Source organism: Theropithecus gelada, chromosome 12 (genome assembly GCF_003255815.1).
Source record: "Theropithecus gelada isolate Dixy chromosome 12, Tgel_1.0, whole genome shotgun sequence".
NCBI classification, from domain to species: domain Eukaryota; kingdom Metazoa; phylum Chordata; class Mammalia; order Primates; family Cercopithecidae; genus Theropithecus; species Theropithecus gelada.
The window spans coordinates 45108340-45133011 of NC_037680.1; the positions used below are offsets into that span (position 1 = coordinate 45108340).

Genomic DNA, 24672 nt, shown 5'->3' on the forward strand with positions numbered 1-24672 from the left:
CTTGGTCCATAAGCTATAAGAAAGCATAGGTTCTTCCCTCCATCTTGCAGTTCCCTTCCTCCATCTGCTCACTGACTACATTCTGTTTGTCCTCTGTCTATAACTACCGGGCGTCTCCTCATGGAGCCTTCCCCTCCGACCCACCCTCCAAGGCTGCTGTGATTTGAATGTGTCCCCTCCAGAGTTCAGGTGGTGCCACATGATAATATTAAGAGGTGGGACCTGCAAGAAGAGATTAGGCCATGAGGGCTCCTTATAAAAGAGGCTTCCCACAGCCTTTGGGTAGCTTGCCCTTCAGCATTCTGTCATGTGAGGATGCTGCAAGAAGGCCCTCACAAGACCAAATCCCAATCAAGGGATCTTGGACAACAGCCTCCAGAACTACGAGGAATAAATTTCTGATCTTTATAAATTAGTCTGTGATATTCTGTTATAGTAGCACAAAGTGGACCAAGTGTCTTTTTATGTACTATGTCCTTACCACTTCTGTTTATTCCTGCTGTAACACGTAATATAATTGTTTTGGTTACCCAGGAGATGGTAAGTTCCCTGAGAATGGAGAGCTTGTCCATTGCATCTTCATGCCCAGCCCAGTGCCTGATGCATGGCAGGCACTCAGTTAATACTTGAAACAATGTGTGAATGAGAAGCGTGCAGTAATAGCACAAACAGATTAAGGCCTAGGTAAATGGGTTGAGAAGTAGTAAGGAAGGGACTGATGGGGATCTTGGAAGGTGAGAGCAAGTTGGGTGGGTGGCAGAATGGTTGATTATCACTGTAATGAGTGCAAGGTTTTATTCTATACTATTTGCTCATCTTATTTATCTCATTCTACTTTCTCTTAATTGGGAATTTAGAATTATTAATGACTTGTTTGTACTTGAAATATCACTGTGAACATATAAATACTCTAAAGGCAGCTATATCCTGTGCTAGCTATTAAAGTTAATTAGAATTATTGAATAATTTGAGGGTGGCAATGTATTATTAATACTATTAATGTTGTTTATAAATATAGAGCAAAGTTGGGTTTTTTAAAGTATTTTCATTCTCGCTTTTATTATTTTTAATTGACATATATTTTTACATATTTTTGGGGTACAGTGTGATAGTTCAGTACATGTATATAATGCATAAAGATGAAACTAGGGTAATTAGCGCATGTGTCACCTCAGACATGCATTATTTATGTGTGTTGGGAGCATTCAAAACCCACTCTTCCAGCTACTTGAAAATACACAATAAATTGTTAGCTATAGGTGCCCGACAGTGCTGTAGAGCACTAGGACTGTCCTTCCTTTCTAGCTATATTTTGTACCCACTAACCAGCTTCTGGCTAACCCCCTTCCCCTACCCTGCCCATCCCCTAGTACCACTATTCTACTGTCTACTTCTATGAGATCAACTTTTTAGCTTCTACATATGAGTGAGAACCTGAGGTACTTGTCTTTCTGTGCCTGGCTTATTTCACTTAAAAGTAATGTCCTCCAAATTCATTCATATTGCTACAAATGGCAAGATTTCATTCCTTTATATGACTGAATAGTAATTCATTGTGTATACATACCATTTTTAAAATCTATTCATCTGTTGAATTCCATGTCTTGGCTATTGTGAATAGTGCTGCAATAAACATGGGAATGCAGATATCTCTTTAACATACTGATTTTCTCTCCTTTGGATGTATACCCAGTAGTTGGGTTGCTGGATCATATGGTAGTTCTGTTTTTAGTTTGCCAGTGTGTTTTTTGAAATAAGACCTGTTAAAACTACATAAACTTGGCTTTTTATTATCCAGATAAGACTTGGTCATTGCAGAAAAATCATAACTATGACAATATATAATTTAATAGTAATATATGAACATAAGAAAAAAATAGAAAGCCCCTGAAATAATTATTACTCAATAATTATTAAGCAATTTTGGGTAAATATATTGCCGGGAATTTTTAGTGGGTGTGTTTAAATATATAACTACTTTAAACGTAAAGTACACTCTATACCTTCTTGTGACTGGATCTTAACTTAAAACATGAATGTGCCTGTTAACATTTCCGTAGCTCATCTGGTTTTAGCACAGCAGTAGTGAGCAGTGGCATGCACCCTTGACAGTGCCACATGACATACAAGCTGGACCATATTTCTGCTCTTTCTCCAGAGCTGCGAAGGTCACTGAGACACAGGAAGATACAACCTAGAAAAATGGGGGAGTTAATACTACAACTCTCACAATGGGGGGTGGGTGTTGGTGGATAAATGCCGCAGCATCCCTGTCCCATGTTGAGACAGTTACAAGATCCATGCTGAGTGGTTCCGCAGGGGCTCCCTATGCAGTTGCCTGCAGCAGTAACCAGCTCATTCCTGAAAATTGTAGTGGTTTTTCAGCTTTGTCTATCTTACTTTCTCCAAAGCAGCTTGCATCCGGGTCTTTATCTCTGTCTCTTTCCAGAGAATCCCAAAGTAAAAAAATGTCAACCCTGTATTATTGAACAATCCGATTTATTTTAATTTTTGTTATAAAAAGAATTATAATGGATATCTAGGTATAAATGCCTTTACATATGGATCTAGTTAATTATTTTTTAAATAGTAAGTGCTAGGTCAAGGATATGTTTTAAATTTTTATTGTAAATAGAATTACAATAGGTATCTATGTATCAATACCTTTACATATGGGTCTAGTTAATTTTTTACAATAAATGCTGGGTCAAAGATATGTACTTTTTAAAGACCCTTGATATATGTTACCAAATTACCCTTCAGAAAGGTTATTCCAGTTTGCAGAGTATTGGTTTTCCTATAAGTATATAAGTGACCTTTGGGTATGAACCTTTTTAAATATTTGCCAGACTCTCAGATAAAAAATTCTGTCTAGTTTTAATCTGTGATTTTTACATGTGCTTTTGGTCACATGTTTTTGTTTGATGTGTTGCCTGTTTGTATCTTCTTCCCATTTTTCTCATTGGATATTTAAATGCTTTAATCACTTTTTATGACCTCTTTACATATTAGAAATAGTAATCCTTTGTCTCATGTTATCAACCATTTCTCTAAAATATCCGTTGACTAATTTTGTGCTTCTTAATAGCCACTCTCACTGGCTTCGTTCTCAAATTCTACATTGGCCTGCACATCTCTCTCCCCGTGTGTTGACATTCTCACCATTTCCCTCCCTCTAGGTCTTTCTATCTCATTTTCATTCATCTTCTCTTTTCTATACCTGGTCTCTTTCTCCCTAATTCCTGTTCTAAACATGGAATTGATTGGTCTTTTCTACTTGGCAGTGATTCTTGCTGGGTGAAGAAGAGAGTCCACATCAGAACAAATGGGAGAGGTGGTCTTTCAAGTGCCATATTCCCAGACTCTTGAGAACCATGGCGTTCTTACCCTGAGCTGTAGTGTGCATAGTGTGCCGTGGTGACTGTTAGATGTGTGTGGAGCCCCTCAGCTGAACAGAAGCAGAAGTTGAGAACTATTGGCTGAAAGGCTAAAGAAGCCATGGAAATGCCACTCACATTTTCCGTCTACTTGTTTCTATGATAGAACTCTCTTGGAAATCCTGTGACCTCAGTGCTTATCTCCAAAAAAATCTTTATACCTGTATGTACTTCACAGATCTGAAAGTTACTTACTAAATTGATTGCAGAATGTGGTAAAGGCACATGCTAGACCGGGTCTAGAGGACTAGCATCCTTTTTAAAGTCTGATCAATATGAAAGGCTATCTTTATGTAATGCCATGGGGTCAAGTCCAAATTACATTTCCACATCAGGAGAGCTTTCAAGGCTAATGCAGATGCCACAGGCCTCTAGGGAGGGGTTACTGCTGTGCTTGGTAGATTTATAGTAACACGTCTACTGTCCTAGGAAAGGAGGAAAGGGCACCTCTTGCATTCTGGGAGTGCTCTCGGCTGCTCACCACTAATCAGGAATTTCTTCAGGCTGAGAGACTTCTGGCTTCATTCTTTTCATCCCAAACACAATTTATTTATACCTTTGTAAACTCACAAAATGTGAAATATTTCTTTGTATTCTGAGTTATTTTATAATGTGTATTCAATTAAAATTATAGATTATCATCTCAAATTGATTTGATTTACATTCATTTAAATTAATTACACAGTTGTTTCTTAAAAGAATCTTCAATATTTAGGTAACAAATTATCAATATAGATATTGAACATTTAAAATTACACATGAAAAGAGAAATAAGCAAGGATGTTGAGAGGCAATCACAGGTCACACTTGCTATGACTGAGCTTTCGAATTAGATCTCAGCTTCTCAAAACCAGGGTGGAAAGGTATTAATAACAATGGGGAAACATAATTATCACTTGGCACAAAGAAACATGCTAAGCATTAACAGAAAGGAAGTATTTCATCCTGCCTTGGACTAAATTTTGAAGCAAAATTGTCCTGTGGAACTTACACATTGGACTTAGGGTGAATGTTTCCAGTATAAATTCATGGAAGCATTTTTCTTTTGTTTGTTTCTTACGGTAAATCCTCAATGTAAGCAAAAGCTATAAGGTTTGAATATAACTCAGGAAGTGTTTTCTCAGAGTAGTTTTAGTGAAAGTAGTGTCCAAGTAGTTTAAGAATCTAGATTTTTGGTAGTTTTAAACATAATCCAACTACGTAGAGAACAAATGTCTGTTAGACTATGTTCCTTGACTCCCAGTTGCATCAGCTGGGCTTTGTGAAAGCTAGGTAAGAGTTTTTATGGAAAGAGCAAAAGATGAAATTTGCCTCAATGTGCTGACTTCGAGTAAATACCCACACACCTTTTACATTTTTGATGAGGCAACAAAATGTTTTTAATATGTTTTATGATTCATGTTCTTTTGTTAAATCAAAATAGTTATTAATTCAAAGAAACTACTGTTTCTTCAGCTGCAGATACCTACTGATTCTTGGAGGGAAAAAAGCATATATATATGTATATATGTGTATTTATATTTCTGTTTAACCACTGACCACTTGCCTGGTTAATCAGATATCCTTTTCTCTGGTCCTTGCTTCAAAATCTCTATTTCTTTAAGCTTGCACTAACGTGATAATTGCAGATGGTAAAGTAAAGTTTCAGGCCTTACCTGTTTTTCTGACTTCTGTTCACAATGAAACCTCTGTAGTGCAGCCAGTAAAAGAAGAAACTGGATGAAAGAGCAGATTTACTGACCCTTAAAGATGCTTCTTTACCCTTCTCTTTAAAAAAATCATAGAATAAATGGCACTCAATTCTTATGTGTATAGTCAAAATGTCGATGAAGGCTTGACCTGCACCAGTGCTTCTGACTCCTATCCTGGTGCCAGGATCAGGTTTGCTCAGGGTAAGAACAGCCACAGATGCCTCCCAAGGGAATCTGTTATTGATGGATATGCTTGCTGCTGACTTAGATCTCAATTGATGCGTCTGGGAGAAGAGGCACATTTTAATCTAATGAAAAATCCCATTATACATTGTGGCTTAGATTGAGAGAGTTAGAGGTAATTTCTCTTCCACTATGATATGGCCTGTCTTAGCCTTATTCAGATGTTTTATAAGTCTTCTTAAATTGAAATTAGTTGACGTGTAATTAATAGCTAGTAAGCACCATTTATGAGGAGTTCTCTTATGATGCTATGTTAGTCAGCTCAGACTACTGTAACAAAATACCATATACTAGATGGCTTGAACAACAGAAATTTATTTCTCATAGTTCTGGAAACTGGAAGTTCCAGATAAGGTCTGGTAAGGATTGGTGTCTAGTGAGTGCAGTCTTTCTTAGTATGCAGAGAGCAACCTTCTCACTGCGATCTTCACGTGGTCTTGTTTCTGAGCACACGTGTGGAGAGGGAGAAATCTCTCTCTTCCTCTTCCTCTCCTTGTAACGCCACCAACCCTATTTGTTTAAGACTCTAACCTTATGACCTCATTTTACGTTAATTACCTTCCAAAGGCCTTATCTTCAAATACAGTCATGTTAGTGATTAGGGCAGATGCAATAAATAAATAAATAAATGCAATTTCTGTTGACCAAGGCAAAAAAAAAAAAAAGCAGGAAAGAAGGAAGCCTAAGGGATCTTGTCAGTGAGATAACCATTGAGTTATTTAATAGTAAGAAGAACTGGTTACCCATCTGGACCTGTGGATTGTTCTGTAGATTACAGGACTTGGAGGTCCTTTCTAAACCTAAAATTCAGTGTTTCTAGGTAATAGCTCATTTGGGGGAATCTATTCCAAATGCCTGTGATGTTTTTCTTTCATTATTCATTCTTCGTCACCCAGAGTACCCAGCAGAAGGCACAGTGGAAGAGCCCAGCTGGCCTAGGTTTGATTTCCACTTTCTCTACTTAGCAGCTGTGTAGCCTTTAATTAATTACTGTTCCTCTCTGAGACTGTTTCTTTGTCTACAAAATAATTGATACTTGCCTTGATGCAGATATTAATATTAGAATACAGGCTATGCTACTGTATATAAAAGTAAGCAAAACACACTAGCTTAGATATGAGAGAAATGATAGGAATTTATTTATCTCATACATACAATCCAGAGGGAAGCAGATCAGGGCTGGTGGGAGACTTCTGATACTGGACTCCATAGAAACTTCCATTTCAGGGCCAGTGGTGACTGCTTCAGTTTTCATTATCTCCCTTCAATGGGAATGGAGAAAGGCTGAGAGGAACTCATTCACACTGACCTTTTAGGGGCATCATCCCCAAGTGGCACACACAAACTTTGCTTCCACCAGAATTGTGCCAGCCAAGGAGGCTGGATGAGAAGCATATCTTTAGCTATTGCTTTAGTAGCAGTGGTTCTTTGGCTTCAAATGATTCTCGCAAAGATTAGAAATAATTCATTAATTCATTTATCTATATTGAATTGTGAAATATCATAACAAAGTGTTTAGCAAGATGCCTCACACATGGTAAATACCAAAAAGATGGAATCACCCTTCTTACTTTTCCCTAGTACCTTACTACTGGCAAAATGTGGTCCGTAGCCTAAAAGCATCAGCATCAACGGAGAGCTTTAGAAATGCAGAATTTCATCCCCAAGCCCAGACCTCAGTCTGCATTTTAACAGTTGGTGAAGCTCTGAGCTGGCATGTTCTTTGTAAATCTTTAATGGTATCTGCTGGCCTCTACTGGTGATGTTATCTTGATTGCTTACAATGTTGTTGTCAGAATTAAATGAGATGACACGTATAAAATACTTTAAATCTGTGAAATGTTTTATAACATGATTTAAGTGTACATAAGTGAGAAGGAATAATGTGAACCATAGGTTATTGTAACAACATTTATTTTCTGAGACAGGATCTCATTCTGTTGCCCAGGCTCCAATGCCTGGCACAATCATGGCTTATTGCAGCCTTGGCCCCCACCAGGCTCAAGCAATCCTCCTACCTCAGCCTTCTGAGTAGCTGGGACTATAGGCACATGCTACTAGGCCCAACTAATTTTCATATTATTTGTAGAGATGAGGTCCCACTGTGTTGCCCAGGCCGGTCTTGAACTCCTGGGCTCAAGCGGTTCTCCCACCTCATCCTCCCAAAGTGTTGGAATTACAGGTGTGAGCCACCACGACTGACCCAAAATTTGATTTCAGATTTTCCAACCTTGATAACCTTCCTTGATGTTGTAATGTCATGTGAAAAAGGCATTCTGTTTCTGGAAAATGTGCTTGACTTGCCATGCAACCTCCTAGGTACAGAGTTTTTATTATTAGTTAGGGAGATGCTAGGCCTAACTTTCTAAATTGAGGGTTTTAGTGTATTTTTAATCACCATTCCTCTATGATGTCTAAATATTTCATCTTTTTAAGTTCTTAATTACATTACTGTCCTATAATTTGTGTGATAGAATATATGGATTTTGACATCAAATGAATGTGGAAATGATTCTAAAAAACTGGAAAATTTTTATCAATGGAGAAAGTAGATAAATGTCAGCTTTATAGTATCAACTTAAAGAAGTTATACCTAAATTGGGTCCAGGTGTGGTGGCTCACGCCTGTAATCCCAGCACTTTGGGAGGCCGAGGCAGGTGGATCACCTGAGATCAGGGGTTTGAGACCAGCCTGGCCAACATGGCAAAACCCTGTTTCTACTAAAAATACAAAAATTAGCTGGGCATGGTGGTGCACGCCTGTTGTCCCAGCCACTCGGGAGGCTGAGGCAGGAGAATCATTTGAACACAGGAGGTAGAGGTTGCAGTGAGCTGAGATCGCACCACTGTACTCCAGCCTGGTGACAGAATGAGACTCCATCAAAAAAAAAAAAGAAGGAGAAGTTATGCCTAAATTATAAGCAGCCAATCCAGATTCATACACCAGTGTTGAGCTGTAAGAAATCAGGAGAATCAACTCATAGAGTTCGGTTTTCTTATCTATAAATTGGGAAAGATATTTGTTCTACTGTCTCACCGTGTTTGGGGGGTATAACTTAAGATCCTAGAAAAATGTACTGTGCATATAGAAGGTGATATTAATACCTGATGTTGTCAGAGTGAGGGGTGTATGTGAACATGCATTTGTGTGAAAGAGTATATTCTTAAATGATTGGCCAGAAAACTTGTGAGCTGACCTTGGGCCCTGGTAGCTTCATCAGATTCATGGTATCCAGGCCTGTGCCCCTGCCTCCAGTGCATAGGAGCCCGAAGAGAGGCAGACACTTATTCGCTGTTTCTGTAGTTCAGTCAGGCATTGGGCATGCAGTGAAAACAGGTCTAGGGGATGCACATCTGATTCACACAGAGAAAAGCCTGGGTTTTAGAAGACTGATCAGCCAAGAAGCTCACAAAGGAAGGGAAGTTTTGAACGACAGATTTTTCTGGATCATTGTGAGTTATACCTTGCCCTCCTGCCTGTCACTGGAAAGGATGGCCACAGTGGCAGAGATGAGTGCTGCATCCTTAGGGGCAAGCACACACATGCCCAGTGGTCTTGGGACTGATAAATTTAGATGAACACGAGGCCTTGCCTTTCTATTGTGTATTCCTTTTCATTAGCATTCAGTAGATGAGTGCTGAACTTGGAAGTCTATGGTGAGAGGATAAACATGCATATGACATAACTTTCCTTCAAGGGCTTTCAATTGAGGAGATAACTTTATCAGAGAGAATGGCAATAACTAATATTTGTACTTTAAAATAGATGTTGCTGTGTTGTACCCACATTTTTTAAAACCTGCATGTATATGGGTATTTAAAAGTAAATTGATCTGTATCATGTTTATAACTATATTACATAGAAACAAAAGACCAAAAATGGGTCATAAATCAAAATGTTAATGGTGATGAAAATTTAAATTATTTTTACTTTTTATTCTTTATTTTTTACATCTTCCTAAATGGGCACATATTGCTGACTTAACAACACAGTAAGCCTCCCAAGTAATTTTATGCACACTACCTCGTTTGATCTTCACAATCACTCTGTGAGGTCAATAATGAACATCGATGTTATAGATGAGAGAAATGGAGGAGACAGACAGACAACTCAGACACTCAGGAAGTTAAGTGCAGTGAGATTACATGATACAGACAGTGCTGAACAGGGAGCAAAAGGCAAAATCAGGAGCCGAGTTAAGATCTCGGAAAGAAAATGAAAAGTGCTTGAATGAAAGGGAAATGTAAAGATTCTGGAACGTAGTTAGGTTTACAACAGTGCATGGCTTTGTATAGGAATCTGGTTCCCTCCTTTGAGATCGGGTTTAGTTTGATCAGACTCAGAGACAGGGTGCACAGTGTCATGTTTGGGTTTGGGATCAGAGAGTCTGAGTTTGATTTTCACCTTTGGCACTGCCTAGCTATTGAACCTAGGTAGTTATTCACAGCCTCGGGGCCTCCATTTACCTATCTATAAAATAAGAAAAATACTAGTAGCCACTATAAGGATTAAATGAGTTAATATGTGTAGGAGCCTTTAAAAGTATATATGACATAAGGAGGACTCAGCAGATATTAGCCACCTGAAGCTAATTGTCCTCATTCCTATGACACAGGGCTGATGAAGATGTTGGCAGATTAATTGTAAGAAACAGATAGATGTATATCAAATGTATATAGATGTATATCAGAAAGTGCTGACAGCTGTGGATAAGGGATGCAAAAGAATTATAACGTTAATACTTTTTTTGAAATTATTTTGAAACCCTGAGAAAGTTTGTGCTGGTCTTATTGGATAATTCAGCTGTCTATTTGAATTCATACCAACCCCTCCTTGATTATTACAAATGTTTGGAATCTGTGTGTACACTTAGATTTTCCTAATTATACTGTGTCATAAGGCAAGTAATTGCCCTCAAATTAAGAATGATTATTTTGTCATAAAAAGACCTGGATCACAGGTCTGGAGTTGGCATGTGTGTGAGGGTTAGTCTTAAGTGTCCTGCTGAAATAAGAAGTGTACCTGCATGTCACTGAACCCTGGTCAAGGCATGAATAATGTCGCTTGGTAAACATTGAGTCTGAGGAGTTTCGGGGCAGTTTATGCTAACTGTCATCAATGTTTATAGATAAGAGTGAGATGGAGGATTTACATCTGGTTTCTGTGAGACCCCTGCAGGGCGCTGCTGTTGAGGCTGGTTATGTAGCAGGAATATGTCTAAGTGACCAGCAAAATAGAAAAAATACCAGCTGAGACTGCATCCCAGAAGCAGCCTAAAATACTACCAGTTGAGTTTAGATTACCAAGAGAGAATATATTGTATACTAGTTGCTTTAGTATCCTATGCCTAACTGTTTTAAAGCTCTTCAATTCCCACCCAGGTAAATTATTGAAATCCAAAAATATTAGAGCAAGACCCTATTGTAAACCTTTTTTATGCTCTTATCCATGTTCTAAAATATGTAAAATATTTTTTGTCATTTTTTTCAGACCCCCTGGTTGTGGAATACGAGGCACTGCTGGTACAACTACCCCTATCAGGTAAGGAGGCATTATTGTCTGGGTTTTTACACACACAAAGTATCTACCTTAGGTCAATTTCATGGTCTCAGGCAGGCCCCAACAGGTTGGGCAACCACCTTCATTCTTGGCCCCACTGCCGCTGATCAGTGCTGGACATAATCTAGTGAGGATAGTAATTTGTGCATTATTCTTAGTGAAGTTCAGAATCAAGGCCCGATTGCCCTAGCAGATGGAGTCAGCTTGGAAAGTACATTTACAAGGGAATAGGATCAATCAGTTCAACAGGTGGAAAATTCCTGCTCCTAACAGCTGATCTGCTTCTAATCACAGGTAAGTCTGTAGTTCTGTTGACATAGCACAGACCTGCCTCAACAGCAAGTGGGAAGGATCAAGTGTGAGGCTGGAGCAGGTACACTGAGTTCAGTTCACTTTGTGGCTTAGAAGCAGCCTCCAAATATGTAAATCAAGCACCATTTCCCTGAATGCAGAAAAATGGGCTTGTACTATGACGTGTGGAAGGATTATTTCTGAAACTAAAAACAGCATCATTGAAAGTGAGATTAAAATCATATTCCAGAAAGGAAGCATTTTAGATCTCTGCCCACTGGCACACCTTTGCATCTTTCCATGAATTCAGTGATATAAGCATGTGTTGTTGTGGTTCCCAGATCAGTTAAAAAAGCTGGAACTTATCTAAGAGTTTCTAGCTGGGAAATTTCTATAACTCTGTGTTCAGTTGGGATATGTTATGTAAGAGAAGCAAATGCAGCTAGGTATTTTGAAGAGACATATTATACATTATAATGAGCAACTTCAGGTTTTTTGTTTGGGGTTTCTTTGAGTTGTCTGTTGAGGTATTTGGTCTTCGGGGCATACACAGGCTTATGGGGAACAGCCCTGCCCTGTGTCTGTCTTCTTTGTTACACACAGTGTCACGGCAGAGGGTGGGGACTGGCACTGGATACTCCTTGAGCTAGTTCAACGTTAAGGACACATTGAAATTGAATTCCAGTTGGCATTTTCATCTCTTTCGAGTGGTTTATTCACATTAGAAAACACTATAAATAAACAATAGAACATGGCAAGAAAGCTGAACATTCAGAGGATATTTGATAGAGACTAAAGCAATGGTGAAACCAATAGCTTATTTTACACAATTGTAGTTCTCAGGCCCAACTGCTGTTTACCATACTTGGAACATTGTCACATAAGGCTCTTTGTGTCCTGTAATGGTATAGTGAGTGGCAAAATCCATGTATGTCTACATTTCTGTTTATAAAAGTACATACAAATGCCAAATGAAATGTAATCCCTACTCTTCTTTCTAACTATAATTTAGTCCAGAATAACTGCCATGTTCATGGCTGGAGCTGAGAAATTGCTTATTTCTGAGAAAATGAGTTGCTAGAGCTATACTGTAGCTGCAGAGGGTTTCACAGCACTGTAGATTCAACATGAAAGTTTGAGGGTCTGGGAGATAGTAATTTTTTAAAAAACAGGAAACACCACTAGTATGGAAGGCAAGATGCTATGTGTGAGGACTCAGATCAAGATTGTTTTCTGTATGATTCAGCATATAGTCCCCAGAATGCAGGACAAATTCACAGTCTCTCATGGGAATGGTGCATCTTTGAAAATGCCATATAGCAATAAAGAATATTAGCTGATTTCTTTGTGTGTGGTGGGGGTGGAATTAAACAACATACAATTACTATGTATGCAATTATAGTACTTTGTGTGTAAGCATGTCTATGTAAATATATAGATTGCTGTTCCAAGTCAGTCGCTATCCTTAAGGGCACTTTTAAAGACATGCTTATGAAACGTATTTATTGTATCTTTAGCATATATATGTTAAATAGATAATTGAACAGACATTTAGGTGAAAAAGTAGTTGTCTACTTCAGTTTTATTAAGGATACACTTATTTTATGTAAGTACACATGTTATTTGTTACATATTAAATAATTTCATATACATGTGTATAGTCTAAGTTTAAAACAATGTGAAGCTGCATTCAGTTGAACCTTGTCCAGCTTGGCATAAGAAGCACAAGTTGGACATGAGATACCCTAGCTGTGGTCATGGGGCCTCACTAGCTGTGAGACCTAGCCTTAGCCTCTTAACCTGAATTAACTGACAGCAATTTCCTGTCAACTATATAATCTAGGTCTAGAATTATAGTACTAATTTTATAGGATTTTTATGAGAACCAAAGAAATTAACATGTGAGTGAGCACTGTCAACTGCAAAGCACTCCTTGGACATAGTAATTATTATAATGGGACGCTCTCTATGAACTCTGCGGTTTCCAGATGCTCTCTGACTTGCCCTTATAATTCCTCTGGGCCTTTCCCCAGGTGGTGGAAGTTGGCATTTTCATCTCTTTCGAGTGGTTTATTCACATTAGAAAACACTATAAATAAACAATAGAACATGGCAAGAAAGCTGAACATTCAGAGGATATTTGATAGAGACTAAAGCAATGGTGAAACCAATAGCTTATTTTACACAATTGTAGTTCTCAGGCCCTTGGCTGAGAACTCATTAAAAAAATTTACCCTTGGCTCAAAGGGTCCTGAACCAGAGCCCAATTTTCTAAACTTTATTGCAGCTATCCATCTGCCCTGAATATCCATCCTTCATCATTAATGCCTTCAAGTTTTACAAGGACAGTTCAGTGGGAAATGGATTCTCTTCAGGGAGTTGCTGAATTGATGCTTGTCTCCGTTCAGGCTGCTAGAAGAGAATACGCTAAGAGATCATGTCCCTTCTTATAAGGGCATTAACCCTATTCATGAGGGATCCACTCTGATGACCTAATTACCTCCCAAAGGCCCTGCCTCCAAATACTGTCGCATTGGGATTAGGCTTCATCATATGAATGTTAGGGGGAACACAAACTTTCAGTCTACAGCGGGGCTCATTGTCATTTAGACTTTAGGATTGCTGGTTAGAGTATCCTGTCCCATTGTGTATTTTGTTGTCAAAGACCTATGCAGGACAACTTTTCCGTGATTCCCATGCATAGAGTGGGTGAGTGCCAGCTTCTTCTGATTGTCATTCATTATGCTACTATTGGTGTACAAAACATTTACATTTCAATTATATTTACTATATATGGTATCATCTTGTGTATGGGGGTATGGACTTGTTTGTGTGATGAATTTCAAATGTTTTTCATTCATTTTGATAAAGCAAGACATATCATTACAACTCAATATAACAATTAAAAACAACTCATGAAAAATGTTTTTTGAAAACTCTCTTGTTTTTAGTGGGATTGTGTGCAAAATAAATATTCCTGAATTCCACTGCCTCTCTGAGCCTCCCCCCAACCCTGAGCCTCTGAGCAGTTAAAGCATAGGTATCACTAAACTAAGACCCAGGTTTTATACCTGCTAAGCTGTGGAGCTGAGATGTGATCAGATATCCTGGCTGGGTGCCTAGTCTGGTATCTGCTGGCAGCCTTCCTGTCCCTCTGATCTTTCAGTAAATATTTTTGAATAATTCTTTTTGATATTTGAAATGTACTGAACATTTTCTAATAACAAAAAAAAAAAGCTTTCTGATTAATGCGGAACTTAAATCTATGCCTCAGTGACCCATATAGTATTCCAGTTCCTATCACCTACCGTCTTGTCCCTATACTCTCAGCAGTTGTCCAGGGTTATTCTTTGTCTGTATTGGAATTTTTTTCAGGTTGCTTAAGGAATCTTGCAGATACTTGTGACAAAGAATCATAAATGCTATTGTTAAACTGAATAATGAATTGAGTCCCAAATGTTCATGCTAATTAATGCTTTTTGAGTCGGAGATGAAATGAGAGTAATATCATCAAGCTGTGGATGAAAGTTATCCTCAATGCCCCATCATCTACAAAGAGAATAGGACAGAAACTGCCTTTGTGCAGGTGCAAGACCATGTTACTTTTGAGCAGTGAACTTGAGATGTCTGGGATACAAATTGGGTTCCCTATTAACTATTAATCATTCCTTTTTTTCTTTCACCTTCAGCCACTCACAACTGACCTTCACTACTATTACATCCTGGAGCTGTCGTTTTATTGGTCTTTAATGTTTTCGCAGTTCACCGATATCAAAAGAAAGGTAAGAGCAGTTATGTCCTAAAGTACTTGCAAACATGCATCTTTAATGGCCCTTAGCAGGTGGGTGTAGACTCTCAAAGGCACTCATACCTGTTCTCCTGGCAGCCCTAGGGTAGTATGACCTGCTGCATTATTACAGAAAGTTCTCCATTTTTGTTTGTGCTGTTTTGTATTTTGTTTCTATTGTTTCTTCACTCATCCCCTAAAACTCAGCCTTCTTTTCTGCATGTAATAATGTAGCAGTGAATCCCCATAGAAATAATTTTCTCTCAGTCTAATTCCCAAGTCCTCTGTTCTCCAAATTAAATAAAAAGCAAAAATTCTATTTGTAGCTCCTGGGAGAGAGTAAAGTCTCAGTGTTTCAGCCCTACGGAATTAATTCCCCAATTGCAGGGTTATCCAGTGTCAAAATATGTCTCGGAAATGCAGCATTCCTCAGTGAACTGTGATCTGGTTTCCACCTATTCCCTCCACTGGAAATGCTTTTGTGTGACCCCCTACGTGTTAAATCCACTTATTCTGGCTTTCATCCTACTAGCTTCTGGGCAGAATTGGCACTTCTAGCTCTTTACTACTTATTTTTCTGTGACACCATATTTGGATCAGTCCTTCAAAGTCACCTTGCTGTCCTTTGTCTTAATGCCCCGTGCCCTACATATTTGGGTGTACCAGAGTTCTGGACCTGAATTACAGGATGCCATCTCCCTGGATGATTGAGTTTGTACTTCCTTCCCATTAATTCTGAAATGTTTCTCTTCTGCCCCACATTATCTCTGGGTCCATACTTCCACATCTGTAGTCACAGATGATAGTACTGGTTGAACATCCCTAAATCTGAAAATCCAAAATGCTCTGAAATTTGATACTTTTTGAGTGTTAACATGATGCTCAAAGTAAATAAATGCTCATTGGAGCATTTTGCATTTCAGATTTTTATATTAGGGATGTAAATCTGTAAGTATAATGCAAACATTCCAAAATCCAAAGAAATCCAAAGTTCAAAACACTACTAATCCCAAGCGTTTGGGGTAAGGGATACACAACATACATTGTGTTGTTTTTGTACATTATATCATTTAGTCCTGACAACAAATCAAAGGTCCAGTTTGATTATTTTATTATTTATGCTTATTTTATGAATGAGGAAATTAAGCCTTACATGCAAAGTGCTCCTGACTGAAGACATGGTCTTCTAGTCTTGTTCTTCCTCCAGTAACCTTTAGAACCAATAGTCATGTCAGCCAGGACGTTTTCCTTTGCTCTTGTTTTTGCCACTCCATGTACCTTCTTCCTTAATATCACTGACAAACATACAGTTCCCTCTCCTTTTGCCCACTCTGTTATGTAGTCTCAAACAGTCTTCCTATCTAAGTAGTCATTCTTATTTATCTGCTGCCTAAGAATTATGTTTCTAAAACCTTCAAGATAAAGTTCAAATACTTGGAGGATAAAACGCAATGTCTTAATCCAATTGAGCTAATATAACAAAATGCCAGATTGACTGAGTAGCTTATAAAATCTATTTCTCACAGTTCTGGAAGGTAAGATGCCCAAGATCTAAGCACCAGCTGATTCAGTGTCTAGCAACAACCCACTTTCTCATAGATGACAACCTTCTCACTCTGTCCTCTCATGGTGGAAGGGGCAAGACAGCTCTTTGAGGCCTCCTTTATAAGGGCATGAGTCCCATTCACAAGGGCTTCTGCCAAAAGGCCCCATGTCCTAATACTATCACTTTGGGGGTTAGAGTTTCAATATATATATATTTGAGGAGGACACAAGCATTTAGTCCCCAGCAAGCAAGATATGTTCACCTTTGCACCCCCACGACTATCAGTGTAGCTGCTCATCGTGGGGATCAGTAAGTTGAGGGTAAATGAATAAGCGAAATCAGTTCCTTTACGTTATGATGGAGCACAGTACTGCAATGTATCATTTATTGGTTAAATCAGTAATCTGCTAAGTTGCAAACTGGTATCCAAGTGGCAGCTGAAAAGCGTTTAAGAGTCTATGGGCCTACTACCCAAGTCCCCTTCCCCACATATGCTCCTTCCACCATCCTACAGCAGTGGCTTACTTGGGTGGCAAAAAGCTGTCTTTTCTGATTGTATGGCTACAAGGCCCTTAATATGGTATATACCAACTGATTCTCAGAAGAAGTAGGTGGTCCCTGTCAAGGCGAGCTTGAGCATAACAGATGACTCTTTGACAACCATAATTTGTGGTTCCTTTACTCATTGCACCCAATACTCCGAGTTGGTTTCTGAAATCATTTACAGACTCTTTAGTGATGGTATGTCAAGTGAGTCTCTTCTGTCCTACATGAGGGAGCCTTCTTTGGTCACGTAGTGCCAATACATGTAGACTGATTATTTTCTATATGCCAGGTACTGTGCAAGGCTCATGTTGCATTTTATTTTCTTTTTTGAGGAGACCTTTTGTCCAGGTAGTCACATAAAACACTTATATAACAGAGAGCTAGAACGCTCTTCTTTTTTTTTTTTAACTTGGGAAAATTGATGCACAGAGTGAGTTTATGTACGTTTCTCAAGGCCATGTAATATGGGAATGAATTAGAGGCTAGGCTTACCAAGTAGAGCCTTGTGATTCACTCTTGGATTACACACGTACATAATCCTTGCCTTGCTATGCTCCTTACAGGTAGTAAGCCTTTCACAGCTCTTTGCCATTTTATCGGTCCTTCTCTTGCTTAGTGAGAACTAGAGGTGCCATCCAGAGTCAAAAAGCAGGAATAGCTGTCCTTGGCTTCCAGAAGCCAGTCCTAGTAAGACATTGCTGTACCAAAAGTTACCAAGTCCCTCCACTAGCTTGAGCTTTCTCATCACATGGGGAACATGGCTTTGCAATGAGCCAGCAGGGCTCAAGAAGTCTTTATTGCTGTATTAGTTTGTTTTCACACTGCTGTGAAGAAGTACCTGTGGCTGGGCATGGTGGCTCATGCCTACAATCCCAGCACATCAGGAGGCCAAGATGGATGGGTGGATCACTTGAGCTGACGAGTTCAAGACCAGCCTGTGCAACATGGCAAAACCCTATCTCTACAAAAAATGCAAAATTTAGCCAGACGTGGTGTTGTGCACCAAGTGAGCCAACATGGCACCACTGCACTCCAGCCTGTGTGATAGAGCCAGACCTTGTCTCAAAGGAAAAAAAAAAGAAAGAAACACCTGAGACTGGGTAAATTATTAAGAAAAGTTTAAGAGATTTAGTTGGCTCGCAGTTCCATAGGCTGTGCAGGAAGCATGATACTGGGATTTGCTCGGCTTCTGGGGAGGCCACAGGAAACTTACAATCATGGCAGAAGGTGAAGGAGAAGCAAGGCATGTCTTACATGGTGGAGCAAAAGAGAGGGAGAGGTGCCACACACTTTTGAACAACTAGATCTTATGAGAACTCACAATCCCGATGACAGCACCAATGGGGGATGGTATTAAATGATGAGAAACCACACCCAGGATCCAATCATATTTGGGGATTACATTTCAACATGAGATTTGGGAGGGGACACAGATCCAAACCATATCAATTGCTTTAAGCCAAATGACTGTTATCTCAATACTTTTCATAGGTAAATTATTTTGGGGGATTGAAATGTATCATTTTGTATTACTTTAACATATATAGCATCAGTGGAAAACACCTGTAAAAGGGATAATTTTGTAGTAAAGTTTGTGGAATTGATCCTAGGCCTGTATATATTGTCAGTGTTTAGAAATCGAGTGTATATTTTTTGCTAGTCAACACCAATAGTTTGTTTTAGATAGGTAGCGCCTCTGTCTTCTCCTGGTCAGATTACATTTGTACATTCCTGATGCAGCTGGTTTATTCTTGTTTCTTGCACAAAAATGGGAATTTGGCCACTGCCAGACGTGCTTATTCCCTGGCACAGGTTTTAATTAGGAAGGCCTTTTCCTCTGCTGCCATCTCTCATTAGGGAGCCTCAGTGCTTGCTTTTCCCCTTTGCATCTTGCTGAATGGCCCCATGGGTCCTTGGCAGTTTCATCCTTATTACGCCCCCACTTGGAGGACCTGCTGTTCTAGCCATCAGTGAAGATTTATGGCACGTTCTGTCTGCCAGATGCACTCTCCATCTTCTGTATTGGAACTATTAACTGAAGCCTCTAAAAACAGCCTGCTTCTTTATGATGGGATAGGGATGTTTGAAGACACCCATTGGCAATACACTATGGAAATCAACTTCAGAAGACTTTTCATGACTTTGTTAACAGAAGGGTTATCACAGTGTTTCTTTGGCTCCCATATTAAATGACAAAGAGTGTCAATGGCCATTTTCAAACAGGGACCAGGATTTATAAACACTGGCTCCAAATGCATGCCTCAAACTTTTAGAATCAGTACTTTAAATAGGTTTAACAATCACTTATTTTGATTTATTGGGTTCACGAATTTTTCTAAAATGGCTCTTGTACTCATAAACTCTTCTTTTTTGGCATCTTTTTTTTTTTAGTTGCTCTATTTCCACATAGAATCTGAAGTTTAAAAATGAGGGGAGAACTTTTCATCTTCATGGTGACAGAACACATTGCCTCACTTTTAATCATTTCCAGAGTTGGTACTTATTTGGTCAGTGATGAGAAATACTATTGTCTTCCCAAAGGGAAGATTAGATGAAAAATAAAAGATGTTTAAATTCTCTTCTATTTCCCAAGGCTTAATTTTATCAAAATTTTATCCTTTAGCACCTGTTCACAATGAACATTTCTCCTGCCATCTAAAATATCCAAAGGAAGCTCATAAATATTTTCGTGTTGGAGCTCAGAACAGCTTGCTTATGTCTAAATCCTATGTCCCTTTTAACTAAGCTGCTGTTTGGCTTGAAGGCTTGGGCCTTCGGCCAATGAGTTCTGCTTGTATTCAGAGTCCTTCTCAGGAAAGCATCCCTGGCAGAGTTCCAGGGCCCAGCTGGTGAAATCAACTTGTTGCTCTTTTGGTCTTGAAACCGAGAGAAACACTACATCTTATAAAAGATTCCTGACAGAGAGGTATGATTAAGTCTAGCAAGAAACTTATTGATAAGCTTGTGTAAGCTCTCTACTAACATTTTGTGGAGAATAACTGGAGGCCATTATTGTAAGTGCTTTAGATGCCTTTGGAGGTCGTATCATGCTCCAGATCTTGCCTGCTGCAGTTAGTTTTAGGGGAAAGGAAAATGCATGTTTTAATCTTCTTATGAAGAAGCAGCATGGAATAGAATTACATAAAATAATGTATGTAAAACTGTGTAGTACAGTGCTTGACAAATAGCGCTTAGACAGTACCTGGAACATAATGACCCAGTAAGGAAAGTCAAAAAGCACCTACCATTAACACCATTGATTCATAAAGGAAAGGGCATTTTACCATAAAAGAAAGGGAGAAAGGACATATTGTAATAAAGGACAATCCTTTAAATTTATCATTAAGTAAAAGTCTTTGTTTTTCTCATTTTGTCCTAGACTGGGGAAAACATTGTTATGGGTGCAATATGGCTTAGAGGTTAAAGGCGTGGGCTCTGGAGTTTGTCTACCTGCCCAGCACCACTCCTAATTCGATGTGACCTTGAGCAAGTTACTTTACTTTTCTGTACGTTAGTTTTCTGATCCAGAGAATGGAGTTCACGTAACCTACCTCATGGGTGTGTTGTAAATGTAAATAAGTAAATAAGTAGTACATGTACTTGGAACAGTGCCTGGCACATCATAAATGCTCAATAAATGTAGCCTTTCCTTGTAGTCATTAAGGCACTTGCCAGATACTGCCAGCTTTTCACCCTCAGGCACACCCAGGATTGTGCTTCTCAGCCAGCCTCCCATTTTGTGATTGGGTGGGGCCCTATGACTAGTGGGCTGTGAACAATATTGATTTGAGCCGCTTCTGAGCTAGAGTATTATAGTTGCTGGCATGAGACTCTCTAGAACTCCCACTTCTAGCACAGTGATTAGTAACACTGGAGATAGGGGCTGCTCTGTCAGCCTGGGTTTCTTAGTGCCTCAGGCAAGCAGAGTCCCCTGGCCCCCAACCAATAATAACATGTAATGAGTAAGAAATAAGCCTTTGTTTTAAACCCCTGAGGTTTTAAGGTCTTTGTAATCGCTGCATATCTTAGCTTATCCTGACTGGCGCAGATGTTAATAATAATATGGCTAGTTATCATTTCCTAGGACAATATTTGGAAATAATTTGTCGAAATCAGTACCTCTCGAAATGTGCTGTTTGAATCCCTGACGATCCCTGAGGCCCTTTCAGGAGGCCTGCAAGGGCAAAACTGTTTGTATAATAGTGCTAAGATGTCATTTGCCTTTCTCACGGTGTTGACATTTTCACTGAGAATTCAAAAGTAATCATGGGCAAAATTGCTGGTGGTGGCACCAAACTGCTACTAATAGTAGTCATTGTACCCTTCATGCCACACTCTTGCAGAAAGAAAAAAAAATGTCAGTTTCACCTGAGAATGCTCTTGATGAAGCAGTAAAAACTATAGTTGTCCCTCAGTATCCATGGGGAATTGGTTCCAGGACCAGCACGCCCCGCCCCCGAGGATACCAGAATTCATGGATGCTCAAGTCTTTTATATAAAATGGTGTAGTATTTGGCCAGTTGTGGTAGCTCACACATGTAATCGCAGCCCTTTGGGAGGCCAAGGTGGGCAGATTGCTTAAGCCCTGGAGTTTAAGACCAGCCTGGGCAACACAGCAAGACCCTATCGCTAAAAAATAAAATAAAAATAATTAAAAATAAAATAAAATTGTATATTTGTGTACAACCTATGCACATCCTCCCATATACTTTAAATCATCTCTAGATTACATAATACCTAATGTCATGTAAATGCGATGTTAATAGTTGTACTGTATTTCTTAGGGAATAATGACAAGAAAAAAAGTCTATACATTCTATACATGTGCACAACTATCCATTTTTCTTATTCAGACACAACCATCTGTTTTTATATTTATATAGATACAACCGTCCATTTTTTTTTTAAGTTTTCAATTCATGGTTGAATCCATGAATGCAGGACCTATGGATAATGGAGGGCCAACAGTATTAATTTTATTAAACCTCTCTCCTTGAGTATATATTGAAAAAGAATATTGTGTGTGATGAAATTGGAAATAGATATGCAATGGTGTCTGTCTTAAGAAAAATGCAGTTATTTTACTTTTGAGCTGAACTTTTTCTCATAGAAGCCCATTTTTACTTAAAAGAATGATAAACTGTAGTCATTCCAACTTGTGTATTTGACAGACATTGTCTTGAAAATGCACAAAATGAGCTTGTCACGTTGTTTCAAAGAAAGCAACTGACATTATTTGTGGTCAGTGATAAAACTCAAGCTTTCAAGCAAAAATTAGATTTTTGGAAAGCTTATGTGTACCTGCAAAAACTTGACAGCCTGTCAATCCTTGACATTTCTGATGAGATTGGTAGTGATATTAACAAATGTGATTTTCAAAAATATTTTACTTAAAAAATCACTACTCAGTGAATCAATATTTTCCAGATAACTAATGCACGATGTTATAAAATCATGCATGAGTAAAAGATCCATTCACAGACCAATGGATTTTAATGTAACAGAATATAAAAAGTTTATTGATATGGTTTTAGATTCCATATTACAACCAACTTTTAAGAGTATCTGACTTGACAAATTTTAGTACAGTGCCAAAGAAGAATATCCATAACTATCTGAAAGTACTGTTAAGGTACTTCTTCCTTTTCCAGCTGTCTGTCTTCGTGATACTGGGTTTTCACCAAATATTTCAACCCAAACAACATCTGGCAACAGATTAAATGTATACACACTTACGAGAATCCAACTCTCTAATATTAAACAGATATTAAAGAGATTTGCAATAATGGAAAACAAAGCCATTCTTCACCAATTTTTTTTTTGAAAATGTAATTTTTAGTAAAAATTTGTTAATATGTAATGGAGTTTGTTTAAAATAAATTAATAAATGTGTTTTAAATATTTTTTTAAATGTCTCAGTTCTAACAGTGGGTATGTTAAATACTGATAGATATATCCCTCATAAACAAATACTCTTTGGTGTTCTCAATAATTTTTAAGACTATGAAGGGGAGACCAAAATGTGTGAGAACGGCTGGTCTGGAATATTCTTAAGTCTTTCCTAAAAATATGACTCCCAGATCAGTTTTTGTGGCTCATGCCTGTAATCCCAGAACTTTGGGAGGACGAGGCAAGTGGATCACTTGAGGTCAGGAGTTCAAGACCAGCCTGGCCAACATGGTGAAAGCCCATAAAGTACAAAAAATTAGCTGGGCGTGGTGGTGCGCACCTGTTATCCCAGCTACTCAGGAGGCTGAGGCAGGAGAATCGCTTGAACCCAAGAGGCAGAGGTTACAATGAGCCAAGATCACGCCACTGCACTCCAGCCTAGGAGACAAAGCCAGACTCCATCTCAAAAAAAAAAAAAAAAAAGTGACTCCTAGGTAGTGCCTCACATTGCATCAGCATGTTCTTTCTTTTCTTGAAAAGCTAAAATCACACCAGATGACATCAGATCACCCTAGCAGGGATGGGGATTGATGTAGACTTCTCTCCTTGTAACCTCACTCCTGCTACCTGTAGACACAATCAGGAGGGCCGCTTCACCTCTCTTTCACAAAGGTGTGAAGTTGCTCTTTTATGCAACTTCTCATGATTGGAATTGCAGTATTCTGCCCTTGAAGTTCAGTTTCCTCTGAGGCAGATATTCCCAAGTCTTAGGCCTGTGTTGTGTTTTTTTCTCACTGCTGTGTCTTCAGAATATAAGCAGGGAAAAGGAGCAGCTCATTTTAATAAGCTACCATTTGTGATCAAAGCATTGCAACCCAGCACCATGTGCAGACTGGTGGAAGAACAATAGAACTACTGTCTGGAAAAGAAGTGTTTCATGGGGCAGTTTTTATGGGATTTTATTCAAAGGCTGGCTTCCGCAGTGGCTTATGCTGGCAATCAAGCATCCAAGTGCCTTGTCAAAGGAGAGGCTCTTAGACATCTTTAGGTCTCGTGGTCAGATAACCAGCCACTGGTCAGCCCTGGTTCTCATAGACTCAGCCACATACTGCAATTCAGGTTGCAGGAGGGTGATGACCAGGAGCCTCTTCTTCCAGTGTGCTGCAGAGGGCTGCAGCATTACAGAGAGCCACGCAGTGCTACTGGTCTCGGGCTCTGGGCTCATAAGTTCGGGTCCTCAGGAGTCCCATCTCTCTCAGGAGGTCTTGCTGGCCCTTGGGATGTTTGGTCATTCAGCTTCTGCTGGGGAGTTTCTCTCAAGTCAATTATAGGGGCCTTGGGAAAACACCCACTTTGGCTGCTTATGGCTCTGTCTCTCTGCCTGAAGTCATGAACACCTTCACTTTCCATCCCCATAAATATAAACAAACCCATTCATCTGTCTTTCCCTTTGGCCTCTTGAGAAGAGGTACACCTTCCACTCAAGGCTCACCCTTGCACCTTTGTTCTTTTTGTTTGTTTGTTTTTTGAGACAAGTCTCACTTTGTCACCCAGGCTGGAGTGCAGTGGCGTGATCTTGGCTCCCTGCAACCTCCACCTCCCGAGTTCAAGCAGTTCTCCTGCCTCAGCCTCCCAGTAGCTGGGACTGTAGGTGCCTGCCACCACGTTCGGCTAATTTCTTGC

At 39.2% G+C, this 24672-nt stretch overlaps 1 protein-coding gene across 2 annotated transcripts in view; it reads left to right on the top strand.

Annotated features, from left to right (window-relative positions):
• CERS6 (ceramide synthase 6) overlaps window positions 1-24672 on the top strand; it is a 317382-nt gene that overhangs the window by 223846 nt on the left and 68864 nt on the right. For both annotated transcript variants that reach the window (XM_025404126.1, XM_025404127.1), the window contains exons 5-6: window positions 10862-10912; window positions 14911-15003. In XM_025404126.1, the coding sequence (XP_025259911.1) occupies window positions 10862-10912; window positions 14911-15003 (144 nt within the window). The remainder of the gene's footprint in view (window positions 1-10861; window positions 10913-14910; window positions 15004-24672) is intronic.